Consider the following 23797-nt stretch of genomic DNA (forward strand, 5'->3'; position numbering starts at 1 on the left):
AATGAGACTTGATTTTGAGAGGGAAATGCTTCAAGTACTTACCGCAACTGTATCGGACTGGACAGCAAGAGCCTTTGTTGTAGATGGGTGTGCAGCCATCCACATGCAGGGTGCACTCCTGCATAACGCATTTGGTCTGATTGTTAATGCAGTAGCAGAGTTCGCAGGGTTTGTTCGGGTTCGATGGCACCTGGGCGCCTTCCGGGTAGAACTTCTCTTCAATGCTGCAGCCGAACTTTTCGGGTATGCTCAGCTCAGTTCCAGGCTCGGGCGTACGATACGGCACTTCGACATGAACTGAAATAGCAGCACGTAATTGAAATGACTGGGCTATATAAATATAGCTAATAGAACTTACCCACTGGGCAGGTAACGATAGGACAGCACTGGTCCTCGCGCTTCTCCACAATGCAATCCTGACCAATTGGCTTAGTGAATGGGCAAACGCGCAGATAGCACATGAGCATGCGGTTGTGGCAGGTGCAGTTCAGACACGGCTCATTGGTCATGATGCGGTCACCTTCATTGTAATGGCCATAGTTGTAGTAGCAGCCCTCTGCAATAAGCGAAAAGAAAGTAGCGATTCATTAGAAAACCAGCTAAGTGTAACTGGAGCAGGCCTGGGAATCATAGAACAATGCCTACCTACCTCAACAACTTAATATATATGGCAGTGCAAGTAATATGAACAGTTAGTTCCCCAGCATTTCCCTGTTATGCATTCTTAACTAGCTCGTGTGTGCTACTCTGCCGTTTCGGACATAAATTAAGTTCCAGCGCCATCAAATGTCATAATACGTGCAGCCATAGATATCTTTTATGGCTCATCAGAGTCGTTAAACAGCGACAACTCAAGCGCCAAGCCACGCTCAACAGACGTATGCCTTGTCTATGGCTACTGAATACTGGGTACAGCTACCTAATTTACTGCCGTCCACCCGCAATAAATTTCAAATCACATTATTAACACGTCAAGCGCAACTTGCAGCAGCTCCCCACCAACGTCTTGTCAGCTACGGCTTCAGCTTGAGCTTTGTTGCTGTCGGCCTATTCGACTGACTCGCTAGCTAGACAAATTTTGATTGAAATCTTTGGTGTCGCTGTCTCTCTGCCTGTCTGTCTGGTGCTCACGTTTTCATCATAAACCTCCTAAAAGACTGTTTATTTCATTGTATAATGTTTATTTTATTATAGATATGTATATACCCTGTAACTTCTGTGTAAGTGTGGTACACAGAGAATATCTACAAATTTGCAAGCTAACTACTAGGTTCTTGACGATTTTCGAATACTCGGAAAACAATAGTTTACATATTCATTTATCACATATCTCACAAAATAAAGGGTATCTGCTAGTCAGCTGCCGCATTTTCAAATTATTTCGTGTGTTTTTTCACACCTCAGCTAACCGCCTAATAATGCTCAACATAATTCCCCAGTCAGTCTACTGGGTTTTTTTTTTTTTTTTTATGACTGTTGTGGGTCAGTTATTGGTCTTTTGTAGTCGATTAGGCGGTTGGAGTCAAACAGTGTTAAATGGCCGTAAAGTGAGGCTCAATTAACGTTAATGCTATAATTCGCTATCCAAATTGAATTATTAGCTCAAACTAAATCCTAGTCGAATTTTTTAGATTTATTATTATTACCATTGTATTAGATAGATATGCTTTATTTCACTCACCTGGATACGGCGTTATTTCCGTATACTCCTGTACGGGAGCTGCAATGAAAGAGGAAGAGGGAAACAATTAGTATTTCTTTTTCATATTTGTAGGAAATGCCATAGGTATTTGGTCTATTACGTTAGAATTTCATGATCGCCATATCCGTTAGTCGTCATGACTATAATAAATTAATTTATCTATTACAGCGAATGCCAGACCTCTAATTGTGCCTGCATGCAATTGAAATTAGACGTCGGCTGCAAACTTGCGTAGGCCGACGTCTGAGCACTTGGCTCTAGTGGCTCGGCTCACTCGCTCTATTCCTGGTACTCGTTGATAGGCCAGCGTCGTCTGATAACAGGGCTCGACCGCCGCTGGCCAACATGCAACAGGCAGCATGCAACAAGCGGGCAGCAAATTGCAGCAGCAGCAGCAGCAGAAACTTTTGCAGTGCTCGGCTTTGTGTGCGTGCAACGTATTATTACCACATAATCAAAATTCAGCAGCAGCAACAACAGCAGCAGCAACAGCAAAAGCAAAAAATGCAAGAAATAATGGCACGTAGCTGGTGCTAGCCATGGAGAATCTCAGCCTGTGTGTGTCCCACACTGGGCCAACTGCAACGAGAGCCGCTAAAAAATGGCTCAAACAAATTGTTTAAGCTGACAGTTAACCGGCAACGCGCGGTCAGTTGCTGCTGCTGTGGTGGCGTTTACACGACCACAGCAGCAACATGCTGTTGCAGCAGCAGCAACTGCTGCTAAAATGATTTGACAAATTGCATTTAGTTATGAATGGTTTTGTTGCTGCTGTTGATGTTGTCGTTGCTGGGCCAACTATGATTAATTGCGGCCAGTTGAAGGGCTGACAATTCGCCACATGTATCAAATGTTAATTTCTGCTCGATGGGCTGCATGCAGAATTTGCCAGACGATAATATAATTTACAGTGCACTCCAGCCGATATAACAATGAAAATTGTAACGGCAAATGCTTATAAGCATTATATTGACCAGGCTTGAGCCAATAGAATGGGCAGCAACAAATCAGAGTAGCAATTTCAATAGCCAGGCTGTGGCTGAGGTCTGTGTTTTGGTGTTGTTGTTGCTGTTGCTGCTGTGGCTGTTGCTGCTGTCGTTGCTCTGCAACATCTTACTTTTTCAAAGTAACGGATGTAAATTACGTTTTATGCGGTAAGAAGAACAACAAGAGCCACGACCGAGCCTGGTAACGCATAAAAATTCACACATTAACTGTTAAGGATTGCCTGCCTAGAGTAACAGAGAGGGAGGGGTGGAGAGAGAGAGAGAGAGGGGAGCGAGTTAGAGCAGGATGGTTGTTGAAGGCGACATCGGGCGGGAGTGGTAGCAAACGGCAATGGGAGTCGGCCAAGCAGCCGGTTCGCTGGCAGCACGCCCCGCAATCGGACTGCTCAGTTGCCCAGCTCCCAGTTCCCAGTTCCCAGTTCCCAGTTGGCCGCCTAGTAATGCAAACTTATGCAACAATTTTCCGCTGCAAGTGCAACAACTGAAACAAGCCACATACGAGTTGTTGGCAGCATCAGTACGACGATGATGACCAAGACGCATGAGAGTCGTCGTCGCCGTCGTCGTCGTCGTTTGCCTGCCGCTGCTGCTGCTGCTGCTGCTGCGGCTGTTGATGGTACACATCAAACATGGTCGTGTCGGTCCAACAAACAGAAGTCAGTCAGTCAGTTAGTCAGTCAGTTAGTCAGTCAAGTTAGTAGTTGTTGTTGTTGGTGTTGATTTGGCTGCAGCTTACAGCTACATTCACATGACTGCAGCTTCGGGCCAAGCCAAAGTTGTTGGCGGCGTTGGTTGCTGCTGCTGCTGCTGTTGTTGTTGTTGTTGTTGTTGCTGCTGCTGTCGCAAGAGTCGTGCATTTTGTTTATTCTAGGAAAGCGCGCGCACGCCTCGCATCCCGAATGTTTCTTGGCCATGGCCATGGCCATGGCTGGTTGGCTGTTGCCGTTGCTGCTGCCGCCGCCGCAGCAACAAGTTGAACGACCCGGTCGCGCATGTGTGCAAAAATGTGTACACAAACCATAAAATACAAGCCACTAGCTGGCTTTACTTACATAAGTAGGCCTAGACTTAGGCTTAGGTGCCGTAGCTCTGGCTCTGCCTCTGCCTCTGCCTGTGACTCTGGCTGCGACTCTAACTCTGTCTCCGACAGCCGCATTGACCAGGCTAAGGCAGCGGGCACGCCTTTTACTGGTTACGCTTTATTATTTAGTGCTGTAGGTGGATACGCAGGCGGTTGCTATTGGCGGGGCGAGTGCAGGAAGACAGAGTAGCCACCAGCCGGACGGGGCCAGTCAGGGGGGACAGCGCGCTAGGCATGTGAAAAGTGGAAGTTTCGCTAAATATTTCGTTGATAGCAATCGTTCCTTTTTCAATTCGACTCCAGCTCTCTGCCTCTCATCCTCATGGCTGTCCGCATGTGCTACGCGGAAACGCAGCTGGTGAAATATTTGCCATGCCACAAATATTTCAAAGATTACAAAATAAACACAAATCTTCCTTTGGGCCACAGCCACAGCTATAGCCAAAGCCATGTTCCCCCAAATGCGCCATTTTTGTGTGTGTTGCTGTTGTGCGGTGCCAAACGCGGCAGCAACTTTACCGCTACTTTGGCGACGACCAACAGCTGCAGCAGCAGCAGCACACCCACAGCAAACGCCCCACCTGGTCAAGATATATATATATATATATAGTGTGTGTGTGTGTGGCTAGCTGATAAGACCTTAAAGGCTAGAATGCCGTTGCGACGGCTCTTCTTTCTATGGGCGACAAGAGGAAGTTGCAAGTAGCTCGCAGACTGCCTTGATATAGATGAACGTAATTAGAGCCATCCAGGGCGAAGTGCTCCCTGGACAGCAACTAGAACAATGCACCAACAAGGGATGCACCGACTGCACATGCAATATATCGAACTATAATTGCCCAGCCTCAGCTCAACTCAGCTCGAGTTGGATGATCGCATTGGCCTGGCTCAATTATGCAATGGCAGGAAAACAGAAATTATGCCAGGCATAAGGCTACAAGCGGCAGCAGGAGGCATGCAAATTTTTTCTTGCGCAAAACAATTTCCATTTTCTATGGCCTTGATCACATAATTTCCATAATGCCGACTCGATCAATATGGAGTGAGCGACAAGCTAACAACCCATGAACAAGCCCAAGCCCCAGCCACCGAGGCTATGTGTGTGTGCCGCCATATCATGCGCCATGCATCAGTGTTGAAAGCGGATGAGTTGTGGGCAAGGGGAGGGAGCTGGGGCTGGCGGAGCGCCGACAATGCGCCCAACGGAGGCAGCAGCCGCGCACAGCAAATGAATTTGCGAGTAATTTAACATGATTATGTCGGGGACAAGGTAGCAATGTAGACGTCGACATCATACACAGCAGCAGCAGAAGCAGCAGTAAAGGCAGCGGCAGCGTCGGCTCCTTGCGCAGCCAAATTGGACGCAGTTGCGCCAGGCTCCATGCTTGCCTGATGATGCTGCTAGTTGTGGGCCTTGGCTTTGGCCCTGACGTGACGCTGTGTTTTATTACCAGCCGGCCTAGACATGATTCGTTCTAAGTAAATTATGCCCGCTGGTCATGACGAGGATGCCGTGAAATTGCTGCCTGTTGCTGCAGTCAATGATGCTGCCTCTGCCGCTGCCTCTGCTGCTGCCACTGCTGCTGCTGCTGGTGCTATGCATATGAAACAATTACGAAGAGCTAGACGCAGGCCTAGCAATCCTTGGCTGTCTATATGTGAGCATTGTAATTGCTGGCAACTGCACCACAGGCAAACGAGCAGCTCATATGCATATGCATTTATGGCGAGCGGAGCCCAAGCGAGGGCCAGCTCTGAGTATCGCTGCATCCCTGCGGAACGGGCAGTGTCATTAGACAGTCAGTCAGGTTGTCAGATTGGGGCGCAACTTTTGCTTTTTGACGTTCCTTTTTTTTTGTTTCGTTGCCAATCTGACTGCTTAATAGATAATAATGAGTCTGAGTCTTAACTTTGGTCTGCAACTAGGAGTTGGCACTTGGCCTGCAGGCGCTGTAATTAAGCAGTTAAAGGCTAGGCTAGCTCCGTAGCTCCATAGCTCTGTTCCCACAGTTGCTGTGCATCGGATTGGATCCTAGACAAGGCCTTTTTGTTTATCTCTCCAGTTGATGTGGCTTTTTATGTGTCCTATGCTTGATTTGTTTTGATTGCGCTGCATGGCTTTAATGAGCCCCCATCGGGCCATCAATCTGACTGTCAGTCGTAATATGTGCACGGCCATTGCCATAGTGCCGCCAGGCTGCGGGCTGGCTAATCACAGATCCTGCCCACTGGCCGCATCCCCAGCCAGATATATCATAATTTTTGTTTGCGCAATTTCTTAGACAAATTCCAAAGGCCCGTTAGATGCGCGGACACGAAGCAAACAAATTGTCGTCAGGCGTTCGGCCTGCTGCTCTGCATTCAGTTCTTGGCACCGCAAGCTGTTATTGATAACAGCGCATTGATTACTGCAATTGCTGTCGGGACGAGCTGGATCTGGAGCTGCAACTGGCGCTGACTAGAGTTTTGCCAAAATAACAGGCAAGATCTATAATCAACGGCTAGCTCGGATGCTCGGATGCTCGGATGCAGGTCGCAACTAAAACTGCAACTGTTGCAACTCGTTTTCAACCTGCGCATGCGTAACTGTTTATTAATTTCGGTTTGAATTTGAGCAAGATCTAACCGTCTGCACTCGCGGCGCGTGGCCAGCCTCAACTCTATCCGCCACTCGACGAGCAGCTACAGCTACAGCTACAGCTACAGCTTCAGCTGCAATGCCAGCTGACTGCGCTGACAAGCCGGAAGATTGATGATAATGTCCACTAGAAATTCTCACGTTTGGGCAGGGCTCGGCTTGCGGCCGTTTCAATTAGATACGCGCAGTTTTGTGTACGTCGAGCGCCTCATTTGGTAAAACATTCACGTGGCATTCTAGCGCTAATTGCTTGCCCCGCCAAGAAGTTGCTCCCCGGACAGCTAGCGATTTGTATCTGCTCCCACGACAACAACTCCGACGCCAACTCCAACTCTGACTCTGTCTGCTTTTAAGCCAGCGATTGGCGAATGCAGATAATGCTGTTTTATAGCTGGTATTATAGTACTATAAAGTATATGTGTTGCGTGTGAGGCAACTGCAGCATTAGAAGATGCTGCCTCAACCGTGAAAAATACTCAATGTTGCCAAACGCACAATGCGCAGCAACAGAAGCAACACCAACACCAACAGCAACAAAAGATCAGCAATGCGATAATTATACAAGGTATTAGTTCATTCCTGCTATAACCCAACTCAACCCCACACAGCCCCCGCTTTGGTCCAGACTCTGTCTGCTGAGGCGTCTAGCGTATTTAGTGGCCGTTGCTAAGTGACTTAACATGACCCCCACACCATGGAGCCGGGCTGTCGGAGTCGTAGGTTTGCCATGCGTAAAGGTGCCAGGCTGCGAGTTGATTGAACCCCCTGCTTGGCCGGGCATTAGAGCGGCTGGATAGTTGTCCCGCACATGGAGCTAGAGTTACACAATTGAAAAGCTGTGGGAAGTCATTGCACTATGCGATAGAGATCTGTGTAAGAATGAGCTGCCAGCCAAGACATGGCTAATTACCATTCCTTCCTTCGCTGCAAGACTTTCGTCTTAGCAGTGTCTCAAAATGAATTCTAACACGCCAAGTCCAAGACCAAGTCCAAGTACAAGTCCAAGTCCATGTCGAAGCCCGAGTTGTTGTTCAGCGAACCGAGCACACTCTTGGGCTGGTCAGTACGTGGTAGCAGCTTCTGTCTGCCAGCTGACAGCTGCCAACTGCCAGTTGCCAACTGCCAGTTGCCATTCAGGCAAACGATTGGCGCCAGCTAAAAAATGCCAGCTCAATTCTGTAGTTCGAAAGGTTTCGTTCTAAGTGCTTAAATGCGACTCGACGAAATTGGGTCAGATCTCAACTAATTGCCATAAATATGAATAAAGACGTAAATGTTTGCCGTACGGCGGCATTTAATTAGCATTTCGAACACGTTTTTGGAGCGACGACAGCGGAAACTTCGTCAACAACGTGTTGTACAAATTGAAAATTAGCATACTCACGCCAAGAGCTTGCATAAAATGCCAAATAAAAGAAAAAATCAAATAGTTATATGAAACATTTAACAGAAAGAGAGAAAAACAAAGGCAAACGAAAATAGATACCAAGTGGCCAACAACTTGGCCAACAGCAAGTTCAAGTTCAATGACATCCAAACAATAACAAAGCAAAGAAAATGAGACAGAGACGCAGAGGGAGAGGGAGATGGATAGAGAGAAGATATACATAATATGAGCTATGCTTAGAGCACATCTATGCTATACATCAGTCTGACACACACCTAGACTATATATAGTGCTATATATCTGTTAGTTAGTCCACTTATCACAATGGGAAATCTGAGAATTGTTACTTCATTTGTTTGCCGGCGTTTTGCTCTACTAAACAGCATTTCATTTGCATTTCGACTCGCTGTGCCATAAAGTGTTGCCGCTCTTTGTCTTTTGCGTTTTTTTCGGTGCTGCCACTGCACCACTGCAACAGCAGCAGCAGCGGCAGTAACTGCTACAGAATTACAGCAATCACAGCAGCCTTTTCATTGTCAAGGCGCTGCTGAGGGAAAGCCGAACCGAAGGCGTTAATTGTCAAACTGTGTAATTTCTGTGGCTACAGCTGAGTGTGGCGTGGAGTGTGTGGTGCTGGGGCAGGGTGTGAGTGGCACTGCCACTGCCACTGCCATTGCCAAATGGGGCTTACAGTGAACCGTTACACATACAAATTGCTGCCAGTTAACCGCAAACGCCAGTCGCTCGCTGATTATTTACTTTATTGAAATTACCGCAAACACCAGCACGCCTCACCTGCACTACCAACACACTCCGCCGGCCTGACCTTGTCGCAGGAAGTTGAAAATTGTACGGCTGATAAAATCGTATTGAGCTGCCTGCGCTTCCGTCAGTCGAGCGCAGAAGAAGCAGTTGATTCTTGGCCAATTCACACGCCAACATTCCAAATTCTCGTTGCCCGAATGCTCGGCTCTAATTAAATTGAAATCAAGTGCAATGAGCAGCTCCAACTCCAACTCCAACTACAGTCTCAGTGCGGCCCTTTCGGGCAGACAAATGGCTCTGGCTGGCTAAATCTGGTCAATGGCCTCAGGCCAAACGAAATGTGTGGCTCGCGTGGGTTGAATCAAAACAAACTAAGTGGCTCTTTAAGAGTTATAAATGTGTTTTTTCTTCTTCTTTCTACTCTGTATGTGTGTGTGTGTGTAGGTTCATAACTCTGGGGTCTGTCTCCAAGTCATGGTCAATTTATCATACGCAGTTTTGATTTGAGCGCTTTACAGCAACATTAAACTTTTTAGATATATATTTCTTTTGACAAATTGATGTACGACTGGAGCGTCTTTGGTGGGCCGAAACGAAAGTCGTTGCCTCTCAGCTGGCAGCCAAATCAAAATTTATGGCCAAAATCAGCATATGGCACACGGCACATGGCACACGGCGCGGTCATGGACATGGTTTGGGCGGACTCCTAATTGTGTCACTGTCGAAAGTTGGTCAGCAAAGCGAAGAAGCAGAGGCAAAGAAAAATCAGCATGAGAGTCGTGTGTGGACACGGATTTATCCTGTTGACTCTCACACGCAGCCGCATCGTGTGGGCCGCTTAACCCGCAAGTTCGTGATCTCTAACTCGCGTACTTGTTCTTCAAGTGGCTATGAAATTCCACAGCTACGCAGCGAGCACACATATACACACATATATACTTATGGCTCTTCAGCTGCTTAGCCACATCTCCATATCGGTCAATGGTCACCGGCTGTTTGGCCCGTTGTTTGGCCCAGGCAAATAAGCCAGGCAACTACTACGTCAAGTTCGACCATAGAGCATGGCTATTGGTATGCGGTTATGCTACAGGTACAGAGGTACAGCCGTGGCAATAAGTATATGCGCAGGTAGAGACAGCCTCTGCCTCCGACTGCTTCAGCTTGTTTGCATACGAAATATTTACGATTTCAAGCCGCCACGCCCACCGTACAGCAAGTGCCGCATTGGCTTATGGGGCTTATCAAGCACCTGATAAGACGCCTCAGCTTGGCCCCTTGACATTGAACCTGGTCGGATGGTGTGTGTAGCTGGCCAAAATGTTAATTATATGCTGACGGGCCAACAGCAAAAATCTTGATTAAATCCGTTGCCGTAGCGGCTGCTGATGATGCTGCTGCTGCTGCTGCTGCTGCTGCCGTTGGCATGTGGCTGATATCATCAGCGAGCGTTCATGCAATTAATACTTGAGCATAATGATGTTTTGGCTCGGCCTAAGCCTGTCCAGAAAACTCTGGCCGTCGTCAATAGTTATGCCCGACGCTTGGCTTGGCCAAAATGCCAGCTAATACAAGCTAATTAAGCGCGCCAAGTGGCAATAAAATCCCAAAATGCCATTTGACTTCCGCAACTCACGAGTTTAGTTAGCCATAAACAGGTGATTTTTATGCGCAATAAACAGAAACAATAACAACAACCTATATTAAGTATAGGAAGATCCAGCTGGAAGCGCACTAATGCCTTTGTAATTGGTTATAAATTAAGCAATCAGTTAAGCATCATCAAAACATATATAAAGAATATGCTTAGATACGAGTTTTTCTCTCTATGCCATTTACTCTCGGGCTACGCAGGCAACTTGATTAGAACTTTGAACACATAACATAAGCAGGCCCCATCGGACAAATGTTGAGTCTCCAATTAGACCCATAGCCGGGCTCAAGTCTCATGCTCATTGACTGTGACTTATCACTTTTGTCCGTCACATACTATAAATAAGTCCGAGTACTTTCATTGGTGTCAATTGCCCAGCCTCCAGGTCCAGCTGAGGGATTCGACAAACAGATGCCAAAAAAAAAGAAAAGAAAACAATCAACACCTGTTTCTCCCAGCCATGAGAAAAAAAAATGGAAATAACTCTTTACTGACTATGGAATATTTAATACCCTTACCTCTTTATGACAGCTAAGACTGCGCGCAGTTTCCTGGCAAAACTGAAATGCCCCATGCAAAGCAAAGGAACTGAAGCGCGGAATTGATTGATGAAAACGCCCCGCGAAAAAAGTCAAAAGGCAACGCGCTAAGGCGAGAGCCGAGTTGAGTTTTGGGTCTGAAGATTGCCGTCTGCTTTTTGTGGCTTATAAAATAATGATTATGTGTTGGGGCTACCGGAGCTGCTGACAGACGATGACGACGCCGACAAGCGGTGGATCTGCCACAGTGACTGCGCCGATGCGCTGTTGTTGGTCCATTAACTTGGCCAGCCCAGTTGGTGCGACCAATCGAGCGAGACTGCGATCGACCTTGAGCTTGAACTAAAACATGAACTTGGCTGTTTAAAAATTGCATAAGACGCTCGCGGCTGACTGCGTCTGCGACTTAACTGTAAAGTAAAGCACTTGGCTAAGACACGATATATTAGCAGAAACTCTTAGCTGAACACTGAAAACAATTGCCAATCGCCAATAAACAATTGGCATTTGGCTGGTCTTTAGTCATGACGCAAAATTCCACTTGTTGTGAAGTATTTGTGCATGTTTCGACTTTTTGCCGATTTGCGCATATTAATCATGGCTGTACGAAGCGATCGAGTGGCCGATATTGAATTATATGGATGGCTGTGCAGGCGGGCAGTTGTCGATGGCTAAATGAGATACAAATGTATCTCACAGATACGCACAAGTGTTGAGTCATGAGCCTGGTGTTATGTACTATGTAGTCATGTGTGTATTATTATATTATGGAACAATTCAATTACCAGACCATGCTGTGAAATTCTTGTAAATCCCAGCGCTGAGCTGCTGCTTCGGGCCCGCAGATCGCAGCTCTCTGCTCTCCGCTTCCACAGTCTGTTCTCTGCCATCTCTGTAAGTTCATCAAACTCAAGTGTTGGACTCCACGGGCAGCGTTTAGGTCCATTGAGTTGTTTTGTTTGCTTGTTAGTGTAACAGATTTGTGTGTGTGTGTGTGTGTGTGTGTGTGTGTGCGTGTAGCACACAATAGTCATAAGTGGGTGAGAAAAGTGCGAGATGAGGCACACAGATCTAGCTCTAATCAGTTCTCGACTCACACGCTCCGAGTTCTCTTTCAGCCATTCACAAAACATCATCGAAAATGTTCTAAGCTGCGTTTTTCTTGTTTTCCCTCCCCCTAGTTTTCTTCTTTATTTTCTTTTTTGATAGTTTTTCATATTGCAGCACCTCAGAGTTAGGCTTGTGGCATGTGCTAATGAAAATTCCAAGAAGTCAACGCTGTATCGAGCATTTGAGCGGTGCTAAATGTGGGTCAACAAGACAGTCTGCCTGACTGAATGACTGACTGACTGACTGATGGACTCGGACTCCGACTACGACTCCGTCTCCGAGTCTGACTCCGACTCGGACTCGGACGCGCACTCGGACCATTGCCGCCTATCGTTGCGACTGGGCCAAATCAGTTGAGAGGCAGCTGCATTTGTTGCCTGTTTATTGAATGCCCATTAAAGAGTGCCACAGATCTGCGGCTGGAATTTAGTTTTAAGGTTTTGGTTATGGGCCTTTGGTTTTCGTTGACGTCGCTCTGTGTTTGCATGTGATTACTGCGCTGGCAGTGGAAGCAGCACTGCTGACCGATATTCTGCAGACATGAGAAATGGTATGTCTCTTAACCATTTTTGGGTTTATTTGCCATAAAGTTTTGTTCAAGTCAGTCGTTAAATTGTACATAGACAAGTCCCCTGCTCCCCTGCTCCCCGCTCGTCCGCCGACCGTCGTCCGTCGTCCAATGGGCCATTTTATAGGCTGCACCTTTGAGCGATGGGGGAATGTGAAAGTTAACACCTCGTTCAAGCAGATGCATCCAACATAATCGTGCAGCCCACCCATCTGCCGAGCGTGGCCATTAGCACTGGACTTTATTTATGGCAAGGGTCGAAATTCATTTTAGTATCTGTTGCTATTCTCATGTATCTGCATGTGTAGCACACCCTCCGGTTGCACGGTCAATGCCATTTCGCCTCAATTTCAATTTCAATTTAAATGGCGGCGCATGACTCAATTGAATTTCGGACACCCTCACGCATTTCGCATGCCAAATAATAAATTGAATTCTCTTCTCGCTCGCGTTAAATGCAACGCCGACCTTTGGGCTGCTGGACGAGGCGGACGGGACAGACGGAACAGAATGGCCACTCCTGACCCCGGACAAGTGCGAGTCGTGGCAGCTGTGACCAGCTGATGGTAATTTGTCACAGCATCGCTCTGCCACATGCCAACTGCTTTAATTAGCCCGACTTGTACCCAAAATATCGGAGCGCAGTGTGTGCGAATTTATGGCCAAAATAATCAGTAGAGACAGCGCATATGCGCGCATCTCGCGCAAGGGGAGTGCGGCTGTGGGCTCAGATACTTAGCGGCCTAACTGTAATTTATGTTGACATAATAAACCACTTACCGGCTAGCGTTAACGCTGGCAGCACCAACAGCAGCACGGCCAGAGACATCAGCTCCTCGAGTCCCAGCGGACTCGAACGTTTTCTTGTCATCGTTTTGCTTGTGTGTCTAGCTGCAATAGAGGAGGGAAACGAAATGTACTTTAGTATTGTGTGGCATGATTTTCAACAAAACGAATTGATCCATTAGACCTTTGACACTCGCCCGTTTAACCCTTCAGCGGCCAGCATTGAAAGGCAGATGTAAAACCGCACACAACAATCAAATTGAGCCACAATATGTTTCTTAAACGACGGCACTTCATTAAAAAAGCATGACAGGGCACATGTCCTTATGTCGGTTCACATATTTTTTCTTTTTTTCTGTTTTTTGTTTTTTTGTTTTTTTTGTTTTGTTGTTCAAATTTTTCAATAGCCTCAACTGCTCGACAAAAGCAATTTACGTGCACAAACAGCAAAAGAATTTCTGGGTGGGTTGGGTGACTGTTGACAGTGAGCTGCCACCCCCACCGACAGCAGCACCACCACCACCACCAGCACTACCGTCCGAGCTCGGTGAGAATCGCAGTGGGCAGGCATCCCCCAAGCATGTGTGTATGTGTGTGTGTGTGTTTAGGTGGATGGAGGGGAGATTCTGACTGGCTGTTTTTCTTCAATTGTTTGCGGAAATCACTTGTTTGCTGATTTGACAGATGTGCAATTTTCCTTGACATGGCTCGCAGGCTCACAATTATTGCCCACAATCCCCTAACAGAAGAAAAAGCCAAAAGAATAAGAGAAATACAGTCCGACTAGGTTGTCATGTTGCGGCTGTGTACTCCAAATGTGAATATAGTTTTGTGAAGTTGTTGCGTCCTGATTGAAAATGTCAGCCACACGCCAAAGAAGAGAAAAACAAGAAAACTTTCAGGCTCCATCCTTCGCCCTGAACCAAGTTATAATTAGCTGGGGCAGACAACTGTCCGTATCTAATGCAGTATATACTTATGTACTTAAGGGCACATAATGCCATAAAAGGCAACAACAGCGAGGAGTGGGGGGGAAATGTCTTCATTTCATATTTTCGTTTATTAGCCAAGTTTTTTATTTGCTTTTATGTGCCTTTAATCAAGTCCCTGGAGATGCAACACGTGAGTGCGATATCATTTCCAGCGAAGTGGTGGGTGGGTGGATACGCTCAGACGTGTCACATTGGGGTGGTCGGCCACTGCCAAGGAGGCGTGGCCGTAGCTGGGCGTGCATGCGTAACTTATACAATTTCATACATTTCAAGAAGCTAATAAAAATAACGGCCGTGCACCATGGGACAACATCGTGATGCTCTCTCTGGCGTGGATCTGAGCAAACTTTATCGATAGCGAGTGTCAGCCCGAGGCAAGAAAGCAATTGTAAATGATTTATCGATAGATTTGAAATGCTGACATCAATTTGCAGACACTGTTTGGAGCGTGTGTGTGCCGGGGGGTCACAATGACCCCAACGGCTGCGCTGCTCTGCTCTGCACTGCGCTGCTCTGCGCTGCTCTTCTTTCGAAATTCGAGTGGTTTCTGTTACACCCCGCACCCATTGTCGTCAGCGTGTTAGGTAGAATGGGAGGCAGTGTCGTTTGCTCGCTAACGAAACAAGCAAATAAAATGAGCTAATGCCAGGCAGAGCGCGAAATGTGCTCATTAAAATGCAGGGAAACGGCACAGCGCCCCTTTCCGTTCCTTCTCCTCCTCATCCTGCTTGCTTGCAGCATGCCCCCTGAGTGCGCCAAGTCGAAGTCAGAGTTGGAGTCTAAGTCTCGGTCCCCGGGAGCCACAAATTGCATTGCTGCGTGCTGTGGCAAACGACAATGTTAAAAGCAATAGCAACAGCAACAGCAACAGCAACAGCAGCAGCAACAACAACACTATAGAAGAAGAGTCTACAGAACAAGGTGTATGCAACACACGAAACCCGCCTCGACCAACTTGAAAGATTGCTCCGCCGAGATGCAGCCTCGGCTTAAGCTGCGGCATTTTGATGACGAGTTGACATGACGAGCGACAATAACAATAATGATAATCTCACACGGGCACAATGATTATCACAATGATGATGATGATGATGGTGGTGATGATGGTTAAGTTGAGGCTGCTGCTGCTGCTGCTGCTGGCCTACCACTGACAACGGAAGCGACACAAACTGGCTATTAGTTGTTGGCCAAAATGGCACTTGTTCTATAGCTATTAGCAATACACGAACAGGCCAGCAACATGTGCCTGCCAACTGGCAACTTGTTGCGGTAATTATTCTGCCATTTGTTGCAGATGTTGTGTGCTGTTGTTGCTGGTGTAGTTAGATGCTGTTGCTAAATGGTAAACAATTTCAGCAGCCGCTTTCAGTATTTGGGTTAAGACCAAATAAAGGGGTGGTCAGCAGCCAGCAGCCAGCTGCTGGCCGAGTGTGTGACACAAATTCAATTTGTGAATGAAGCAGCCGAAACTAAACGCTTTCCACACAAATGCTCAAGCATGCAACTAGCCAACTTTTACCCCATGCCAGTTGCCCAAAACAAGTGGCAGAGGGAATTCCCCGAAAGGAGGGGTAGACACACTCACTCACACTCACACACACACACACACACGAACGAATGTCGGTCATGGGAACTTTGCGAAAAGGCTCGAACAAGTCGAAGCCTAGCTAGGGCCCATGGCAATGTATCATCATCAGCTGCAGCCTCTTGACCAACAATGGGACGCCGTTGATATGCGTTATGAAAAATGCATGCTGGCTTCTAACTCAATGCCACCAACACGAGGCGGTGGCTCATGCGTGAAGAGACGGCCGGCAGTGGACGGCCAACACAAATGCAAATATTTGCACAGCCGCCCGTCATGGTGGGCCGGCCCGTGGTGGAAGGCAGCGGCGACTCCTCCTGGAGCCGCACAAAGGGTAAGCACTTGACAGGCAACTGTTTAAGGTTGAAAAATTACAGAGGCTTAAAGTGAATGCAAGTGAGTTTGCGTGTGTAAGTGTGTGTGTATGTGTGTGTGTGTGTGTGTGCGTGTGTATGTGTGCGAATGCACCGCACTGGCTTAGGCAGCTCCATTGTGATTGTGCTGATTGGGAGCATGCGTGGCCAGCTGAGCAGCCAGCTGCCTCGGCTGCCTCTCCGCCGAGTCGTGCCACAAAGTGTGCCCCCAGCTGCAGCACACTAATATAAATGTATCGCCAGAGATGGAGCTCTGGAAATTTACATTTTACAAAGGCGCTGCTGGCGCAGCAAGTCGCGGCCTCAATGGAGGGTGGGAAAATTTCACATGCGCAACATTTTGACAGTCGGCAAAGGGAGAGGTGAGCACCGGGGCAACAGGCAGGCAGCGAAATGCATCGTTAGCATATGCATCAAAAGGTGTCTCTTGTCAGAGGAGCAGCTGTCGACTGTCTGCATTTTGAGATTTGTACCATGACCCACAAATATACTTTGGCGCACGCATCTAACGACGACCCAGCTAGCTAGCTGGCTGGCTAGCTGGCATCCACACAGATGACTGGCTGAATGGCAATTTGCAACTGCAACTGCAACTGTGTTGCAGCTATGCGGCTTTAATTGGATTCTGCTGTGCTATCAAATTGACATTTAGCACACAAGACCGAAACCGATCTTCGTGCCTGCTGCTCCATACGCTCCATACCGATGTTCGTTCACTTGGCTGACCTAACCTCATGCGTTCACTGGGATGGTCGAGAGATGGAGGGGCGCACAGGGATGGGGAAAGAAGAGTCATGCAATCTGAGTCGCTATCCGCATCTCAGTTGCCAATTGCAATTGCTGGCTTATCGCATTACACTTTGATTGCTGCTGTTGCTGCTGCTGCTGCTGCTGCTGTTGCTGCTGCTGCTGCTGCTGTTGCTGTTTGGCGTTAATTTGGTTTTGTGTTCTCGGTCAGCCATTTAACGGTGAGGCGGCGCAATTGCAAATTGCATTTCTGCCAATGCCAATTGGCCGCCTTTGCCTTGTTGGTCACGTCAAAGTCAATTGTCATAAATCTACAATTGCCGCGGGGCCCTCACACCTTGCGTGTGTGTTTGTGCTTGGAGTAGCGCAATAAATGCGCATAGTTTTGTCCAATTGCTGGCCAAATTGTTTGTGGCTTGAACTGGCAGAACTCTGCGCTCCCTCCTGGCCCTCCTGGCCGCAGGAATGTTTTGGCGAGAGCCGAACGTTAGATTTACATATCTGGGTGTTATTGCTAAAGGAAATGGAAAAGTTGTGCCACAGAGGTTTCTGTCCAATCAACAAGCTTGAACCAAGTTCATGAAGTTGGCCTTACAAATGATCGACCTTGCAGCCGTAGCAGCAGCCAATTGAGTCGAAGGAGTTGTCTCTCTTTTGACTTTGTGCAGAAAATTAATAAAGCTTTGGACGCCGTTGCGCACGATCCACAAACATAACGGTCTCTAGTGGCAAAGTCAGGGCAGGCAAACAAGCGAACAAACAATCGCGCCAAATGTAAGCTATGTCGCTGCTGCCTCGCCGCCTTCGTCTCCATCGTCGTCGTCGTCTCTCAATCTCGGCCTGAGTCACTTGTCAGCTAGCCGTGGCGACGATGGCGACAATGCGGAAGCTGTTGCTGCTGCTCAAGCTGCCTGGCACGACAACAGCACGAGCAGCGTGCCCGATGCCGCCAACGCCAAAGACCAAAAGCAGCAGCAGCAGCGGCAGCAGCAGCAGCAGCAATAGCAATAACAACAACAACAACAACTAGAACTCCAGCTGCAGCTCGTAGGCAATTTGCCATTTTGGCTTTGCTTGGCCAACATTTGAACTGGATTAGTTGGCTGCTTGCTTTGATTTGTGACAAATCTTGATGCAAGCTACCGTGTGCTCGCCTGCAGCATGCAACAGCCACGCCATATGTGGACGTGGATGCTGCTGTTGCGGCTGCTGGTGTTGGGTCAGTTGGCAGATCGTGAGCTGATTTTGTGCAAACTTCATTTTTTTTCCGCTGTTTCGCTTTTTTTTATGCAGCTTGCCACAAATTTCTCTTTTTCTTGGGGTCAAGTTTGTTGCCAGGCAGAAGCGTTCTAATTTCACTCACTCACTCAGTGCAGCAGCTGCAGTCACTTAATTCTGACTTTTTTTGTCATTTACTAGTTGCCTAATTAAATGCCATAAAACATGATGAGGCATTACGGCGCTACGTGTTCGTAAATATGAGAGCCACTGTGCGATAAGCATGACTATTGCAGTGTGTGGCCCAAAAAGTAAAGTTATTATTCGATGGGGAGGTTATTATTTCTGCCGCCCACACGTGTCAGCTGTCAGTGTTATACAACATTCAATTCGCTTTGCCAATTTTAGCCATAAAATAGGAAACAACAACAATGGCTTTGAGTTTTTTTTTTTTGTTTTTGTTTTTGTTTTTGGCTACGATTTGCAAACTGGTTCTAATTATGCCAACTGCGAGCCTCCCCACCGCCCCGCCCGCCCATCAATAGTTGCCCAGAAGCCCCGAAAATACACTAAGCAAAACAGTTAGACGAATCATAAACGCTTTTCGGCTACGTGATTTGCGATCGCAATTTCGTAAAGTGGATCATTGCGCGCGTTTTTGGCGCGTTTTCAGCAGCCAGAGTCTCATTAATATGATTACTCATGGCTATGTAATTTGCTGGCCGCATAAAAAACAAGTGAAGTGTATGCCAAAACTTCTTGATGGGGATGCTACGGGCGGACGGACAAATGTGGATCTGCCCGGATTTACCAGCGGCGATGTTATTTCGAGCGCCGTGATGTCATGGACTGGAATTGGCGTTTACCTATAATCTGCAAGTCAGCGACGATCATGAGAACTAAACTGACTCACTGATTGGCCAGCTAAAGGCTGCCAGCCTACCCATACACCTAGCTAGATAAAGATGTAAATACACACATCACCGTCGCATCTGTCCAAGCATACAAAAGAATCAATTGAAAGCTCACTGAATAAGGTATTTGCAATCGGAGCTCTTCATTTCATATTATCTATATGCATATAAATATACATATGTATATGTATATACGAATGTGTGTGTGTGCTGTCCCTACGCTCTCATCCTGGGCGCAGACGCAGTCGGTTCGAGGAATCCACTTGACCACTTGGCCAGTCTAATGCTGCAACCAGGAAATGCCAATCAATGAGAAATATGCGTTTGCGCTGTTCGAAAGCAACTTTGATATGGAGAAGCCTCAGCACACTAGAGTCGCATGTGGCAAGAGTCGCGACAGCGGCCGCGGCCTCGACCAAAACAAATAAATTAAAAATTGCATTAAAATGTAGAAAATGAAAAACGTTGCCTTTTTCAGCTGATTTCAGAGAGTGCAGAGAGTGTTAAGGGTACACCGGAGAGGTTGCTGGAGGAGAACAAGCTAGCGAGCTGGTGAGCTGGTGAGCTGGCGACTAGTCAGAGCCGGTCCGGCCAGCGTATAGCGGACGGAGCTGGGCAGGGTTCAAAGCTGTGCCTGTCAACTTCAAATCGCACGTTTTCCTACGCGCTACAAAGTCGTCGCCGATCGAGCCCAGGCTGTGCTCATCTGTGCCCCTGTCTGGGCTGTCTGGCTCTCTAGTTCGCTGGGTTCTCTTTTGGCCCCCGGACAGACATAACAAAATGTGCTAAAATATGCACAAACAGCGCAAGAAACCGATGCGATGCGATGCGATGCGATGCGACGCGATGCGATGCGACTAACGTTGCCAGGCAGCGCCTAAGCCCTGGCCACTCACATCAGCAGCTCGGTGCCGTGGCTGCGCCTCCCGCTGCACCTTCTGTTCCTCCTGCGGCGCATATGAGTGAGTGTTTTAAATCATGCTGCCTGCCAAAGTCATGATTCATATACCGTTAGCTGCTCATTTCCACACAAATAAATGCCGAAAAGGAAAAGCCAGCCAGCCAGCCAGCTAGGCATCGATTGAGCTGAACCAAAGCTAAGCCAAGTTGCCTCCACTCGAGAAATAACTCAAAGATCGACAACTCGAACGGCGCCTATGGGTCCGTTCGACAGATCCGTCAGCTGAACGCTTTCCTGCAATGTGTTTATAGACCGAGCGACCCTGGCAGCCCAGCAAATTGCAAATAGCGCAGGTGTTTGCCCCGGGCTAAATATGTAAATGTATATTAATCACCTGCCCAAGAATGAGAGAGAGAGAGAGAGAGAGAGGGAAGAATGGAAATGCTGGATCTTTGCATACCCTCATAAATGCCCAGTTGAGCGAGCATAAAAAAATAGTTTCATTTCTTTAACGTTCACTTCTGCCTTTTGGAAATTTGTACACGTCCGAGGCAATAATTAAAAGCAATGTGCCATCATTAAGAGATGAACGTGAGATTTGGTCTGTCAAGAAAGTATCTGAAGAGCAAAAATTTTGTTTTTACCGTGCGTAGTTTTCACTTTTATTTGGACAGGCCCGAAATGGCCGGCTGGAACAAGTTTGTTTATTTTGTCATGTAATGCAAATGAAAGTGTTCTGCGGGCCACAGTACAGCACGGCACTGGATGCCATTAAAATTAGTGAACAGGGCTTTAGGAAAATGGAAAGTGGCCCCAGCTGAAAAGTGGCCACTGCCAAAGGGTTCTAGCCCCAAACCCTGCAGCTACAGCAGCGCGGCTCTGTTTGCTGCGGCTGTTCATTGCACTTTACACATTGGGCTGTCATCGTTAAAGCGCCTTCCGGGAATGTCTTCAACTCCGTAATAAAGAACAGAGCACTGAAAACTAAATGAAATTGAATTTCATGGCTGTCATCTTTCATTTTATTCGGCTCTATTATTACGCAGACGAGCAGCAAGTATGGCTATTAAAAGCCAACTAGTTTACGTTGGGCCTATAAAAAGTGTGTGTCGGGTTCTTAGAACTCTCCACCACATGAGCTGGTTTTTCCGCCTTATAAGTTATGTAGAAGTCTTCTCTCCCTCTCTCTGCCTCTCTCTATCTCTCCTTCTCTTTCGCTACGACCAACTCTAATTAAAGAGCATGTCCGGTATGCGCCTACAGCGGCTACATCATGAACTCTGCCATCTAACAATTTTTATATGGTTCGTCATTAAACGAAGGTGTTGATGTTGATGTTTTGAAGCGTGTCTAAACCTGACCATTTTTCTGGCTGTCAATAAAATTCAATATTTAGTTTTGTCGTAAGCTACGAAGCTATTTATCATATGTAGAGAATAGCTCCTAAACATCTCACATTAACTTAAGAATTTTCAGTCATTTATTATAATATATATCATCTATATAGAAATTCCAAGAGCTTGTTATATAACAAGCGAACTACAATAGGTAGGAAAGTAGAAGAAAAGGAAAATCGAAAACTTTAAAGACCGACGGACTTAATATTTAGATCAAGCTGGGAATAGCGCAGTCATATCTCTGAAATATAGAGATTGCTTAAGAGAATGAACAGCTTTAATCTCGATAATTGTTTATATTCAATTTCCAGCCTATGCAGTGAGCATAATCACAGAGCCAAAGGCTAAAGCAATTTCAACTCTGTTGCATTTTCCCGAGCCCTCCTCCTCGTAGCGCTCTTAAAGCTATATAACGTCAAATCTAATATTGTGGCACATCTCTCAGACGCTCGCCGAATATTAGCCAGAGTGATTGATGAGGTGTCAGGAGGAAAGTGGCAGACAGGGGCCAGGACAGGGCCACGGCCTGTAACGGCCATATTTTGGAGTGGCTTCTGACACTCTGGGGGTTGGCAATTTGCGCATATTAAAAAGGAATTTATTTTGGCATTTTTAATGCAATTTATTAGCGCCAGCAAATTGGCTTTAAATTGATTTTTTACTCGCTAGCAACAGTTACTACCATAAATCTATTTACTGCTGACATTTCAAATATTGAAGCTGACTAAATAAATACTCCATTATATGGCACTATAATATGTTAAGCAATCCCTGACATTTTGAGCATCGAATTTAATTTCGATTGTCATTGTCATTGTCATTGTGTCTGGACACACACAGAGTGAACAGAGGAGAAAAACAGAGCTGGCTGTCTGATTGTAAATGGCAGAACATTTATTTCATATGGCGAGTTCATTGTTTATTTACTGCCTGGGCTTTGCTCTGTATGAATGAATGTTTTAATTGAAAGTTCAGAATGCTTCAAGCCGGAGCTAAGGTGGCAAGCGGGTAGCAGCCAGCTGCCAGAGTCAAGCAGCATGCCACAGGAGACACTTGAGGGCAATGGAGTCAAGTATGCAAACAATGCAAAAGCGGCAAGCGTCGGAATTTGCCACAAGGATGTGGGATATGGGCAGGAGCCAGCCAAGCAGCCAACAGGATAACACACACAGAACGTGGCTGATGACACGGACTTCAATAATGAGCGCCACGTCTTTGTTGTTGCTGTTGCCGTTGCCGTTGCCGTTGCCGTGGCTGTTGCTGTCATTTGGGGGCGTCTGTGCATAAAAGCAGCGCCAGTCAACCATACTCTTTGTGGCCACACTGGCAACGCCACAGTCCCGTCGGTGGGCCGTTCTTATGGCAATGCGGTGGCACTTGAGCCGAGGCACGCACCTTGCTGCACCACCGCGCGCAGCCAGCCACTCTGGCTGACTTGGCTGCTGCAAGCGCTGCTCCTGTTTTGCCTGCATAAATTAGAGGCAGCTCGGCCCCGCCTCCGGCTGCCGTTTGGCTCGACTCGCATTTGCTACCTTTTTGCGACTCAATTTGCTGACTTTATTGCTTGCTCGCCAGCTAAATTATTTATTTATGCAAATTGAAGCAGTTAAATCGCAGCAAAAACTGCAGCCAGCTGCAATTTGCTCGCCAGCCAATTTATCATTGCATACTTTTATGGGCAGCGCCAAAAGTTTTGATATCTCAATTGGCCAACTGCGATTCCATCTGTTGTCCCCAACTGATTTACATACCTGCAAGAGAGAAACCAGAAAAGCGAACCAGCGACAGGGAAAGAGAGATTTCGCATTAGCTTGGGCGAGAAGTGATTAATAAGGCTTACAGTTTAAATGCTTATTGTTAAACGCTTATTTCTCGATTTATTATTGTTTGTGTCGAGTCATTAGTTGACATTAAGCTGCTGGACGTGGAGGTGGAGGTGAAGGTGGAGGTGGAGAGCGAGCGCGCGTTATATCTCGGGCACGAAATGTAATCTAACAAAATGAAATGTAAATCATGCCGACAGCAACAACAACAATGACAGCAGCAACAACAACAACAACAACAACAAGATCAAACGACACCATACAGAAAATAGAAAACAAGAGTCAAGTCCACGAATTTGGGTCAGCAACCAAACAAACAGCAAACCAAACAACTCGAACAGCACAAAATATTCAAGTTAAACGTGTGCCACAAAGACAACAACAACAACAACTGCGTCAGCAAGAACTACGTCATGTACGGCATGCAAGCTGATTAATTGAAGTTATTTACATTAAATATTTTCCCATCATATTTGCCGCTGACTAATCCGAAGAAACTTTGGTTTTTTTTTTTTTCAAATAAATCCCTATAGTGAATAATGCCAAATTCGTATTAAAATAAAAGTGCAGCTGAATCGAAAGCCATAAAGTAGTTGAAATGCTTTCTCGATA

The 23797-nt window shown here is 46.9% G+C and overlaps 1 protein-coding gene across 2 annotated transcripts in view; it reads right to left on the reverse strand.

Moving 5' to 3' along the window:
• Positions 1 to 23797, reverse strand: part of LOC6574977 (mucin-2) — a 41568-nt gene that overhangs the window by 9479 nt on the left and 8292 nt on the right. For both annotated transcript variants that reach the window (XM_002000968.4, XM_044007914.1), the window contains exons 3-6: positions 13229 to 13339; positions 1682 to 1720; positions 359 to 556; positions 43 to 297 (exon numbers count right to left, since the gene is read on the reverse strand). In XM_002000968.4, coding sequence (XP_002001004.2) covers positions 43 to 297; positions 359 to 556; positions 1682 to 1720; positions 13229 to 13319 — 583 coding nt within the window. In that variant the 5' untranslated portion in view covers positions 13320 to 13339. The remainder of the gene's footprint in view (positions 1 to 42; positions 298 to 358; positions 557 to 1681; positions 1721 to 13228; positions 13340 to 23797) is intronic.

This window comes from Drosophila mojavensis, unplaced genomic scaffold (genome assembly GCF_018153725.1).
Source record: "Drosophila mojavensis isolate 15081-1352.22 unplaced genomic scaffold, ASM1815372v1 contig_231, whole genome shotgun sequence".
In the NCBI taxonomy this organism is placed as follows: domain Eukaryota; kingdom Metazoa; phylum Arthropoda; class Insecta; order Diptera; family Drosophilidae; genus Drosophila; species Drosophila mojavensis.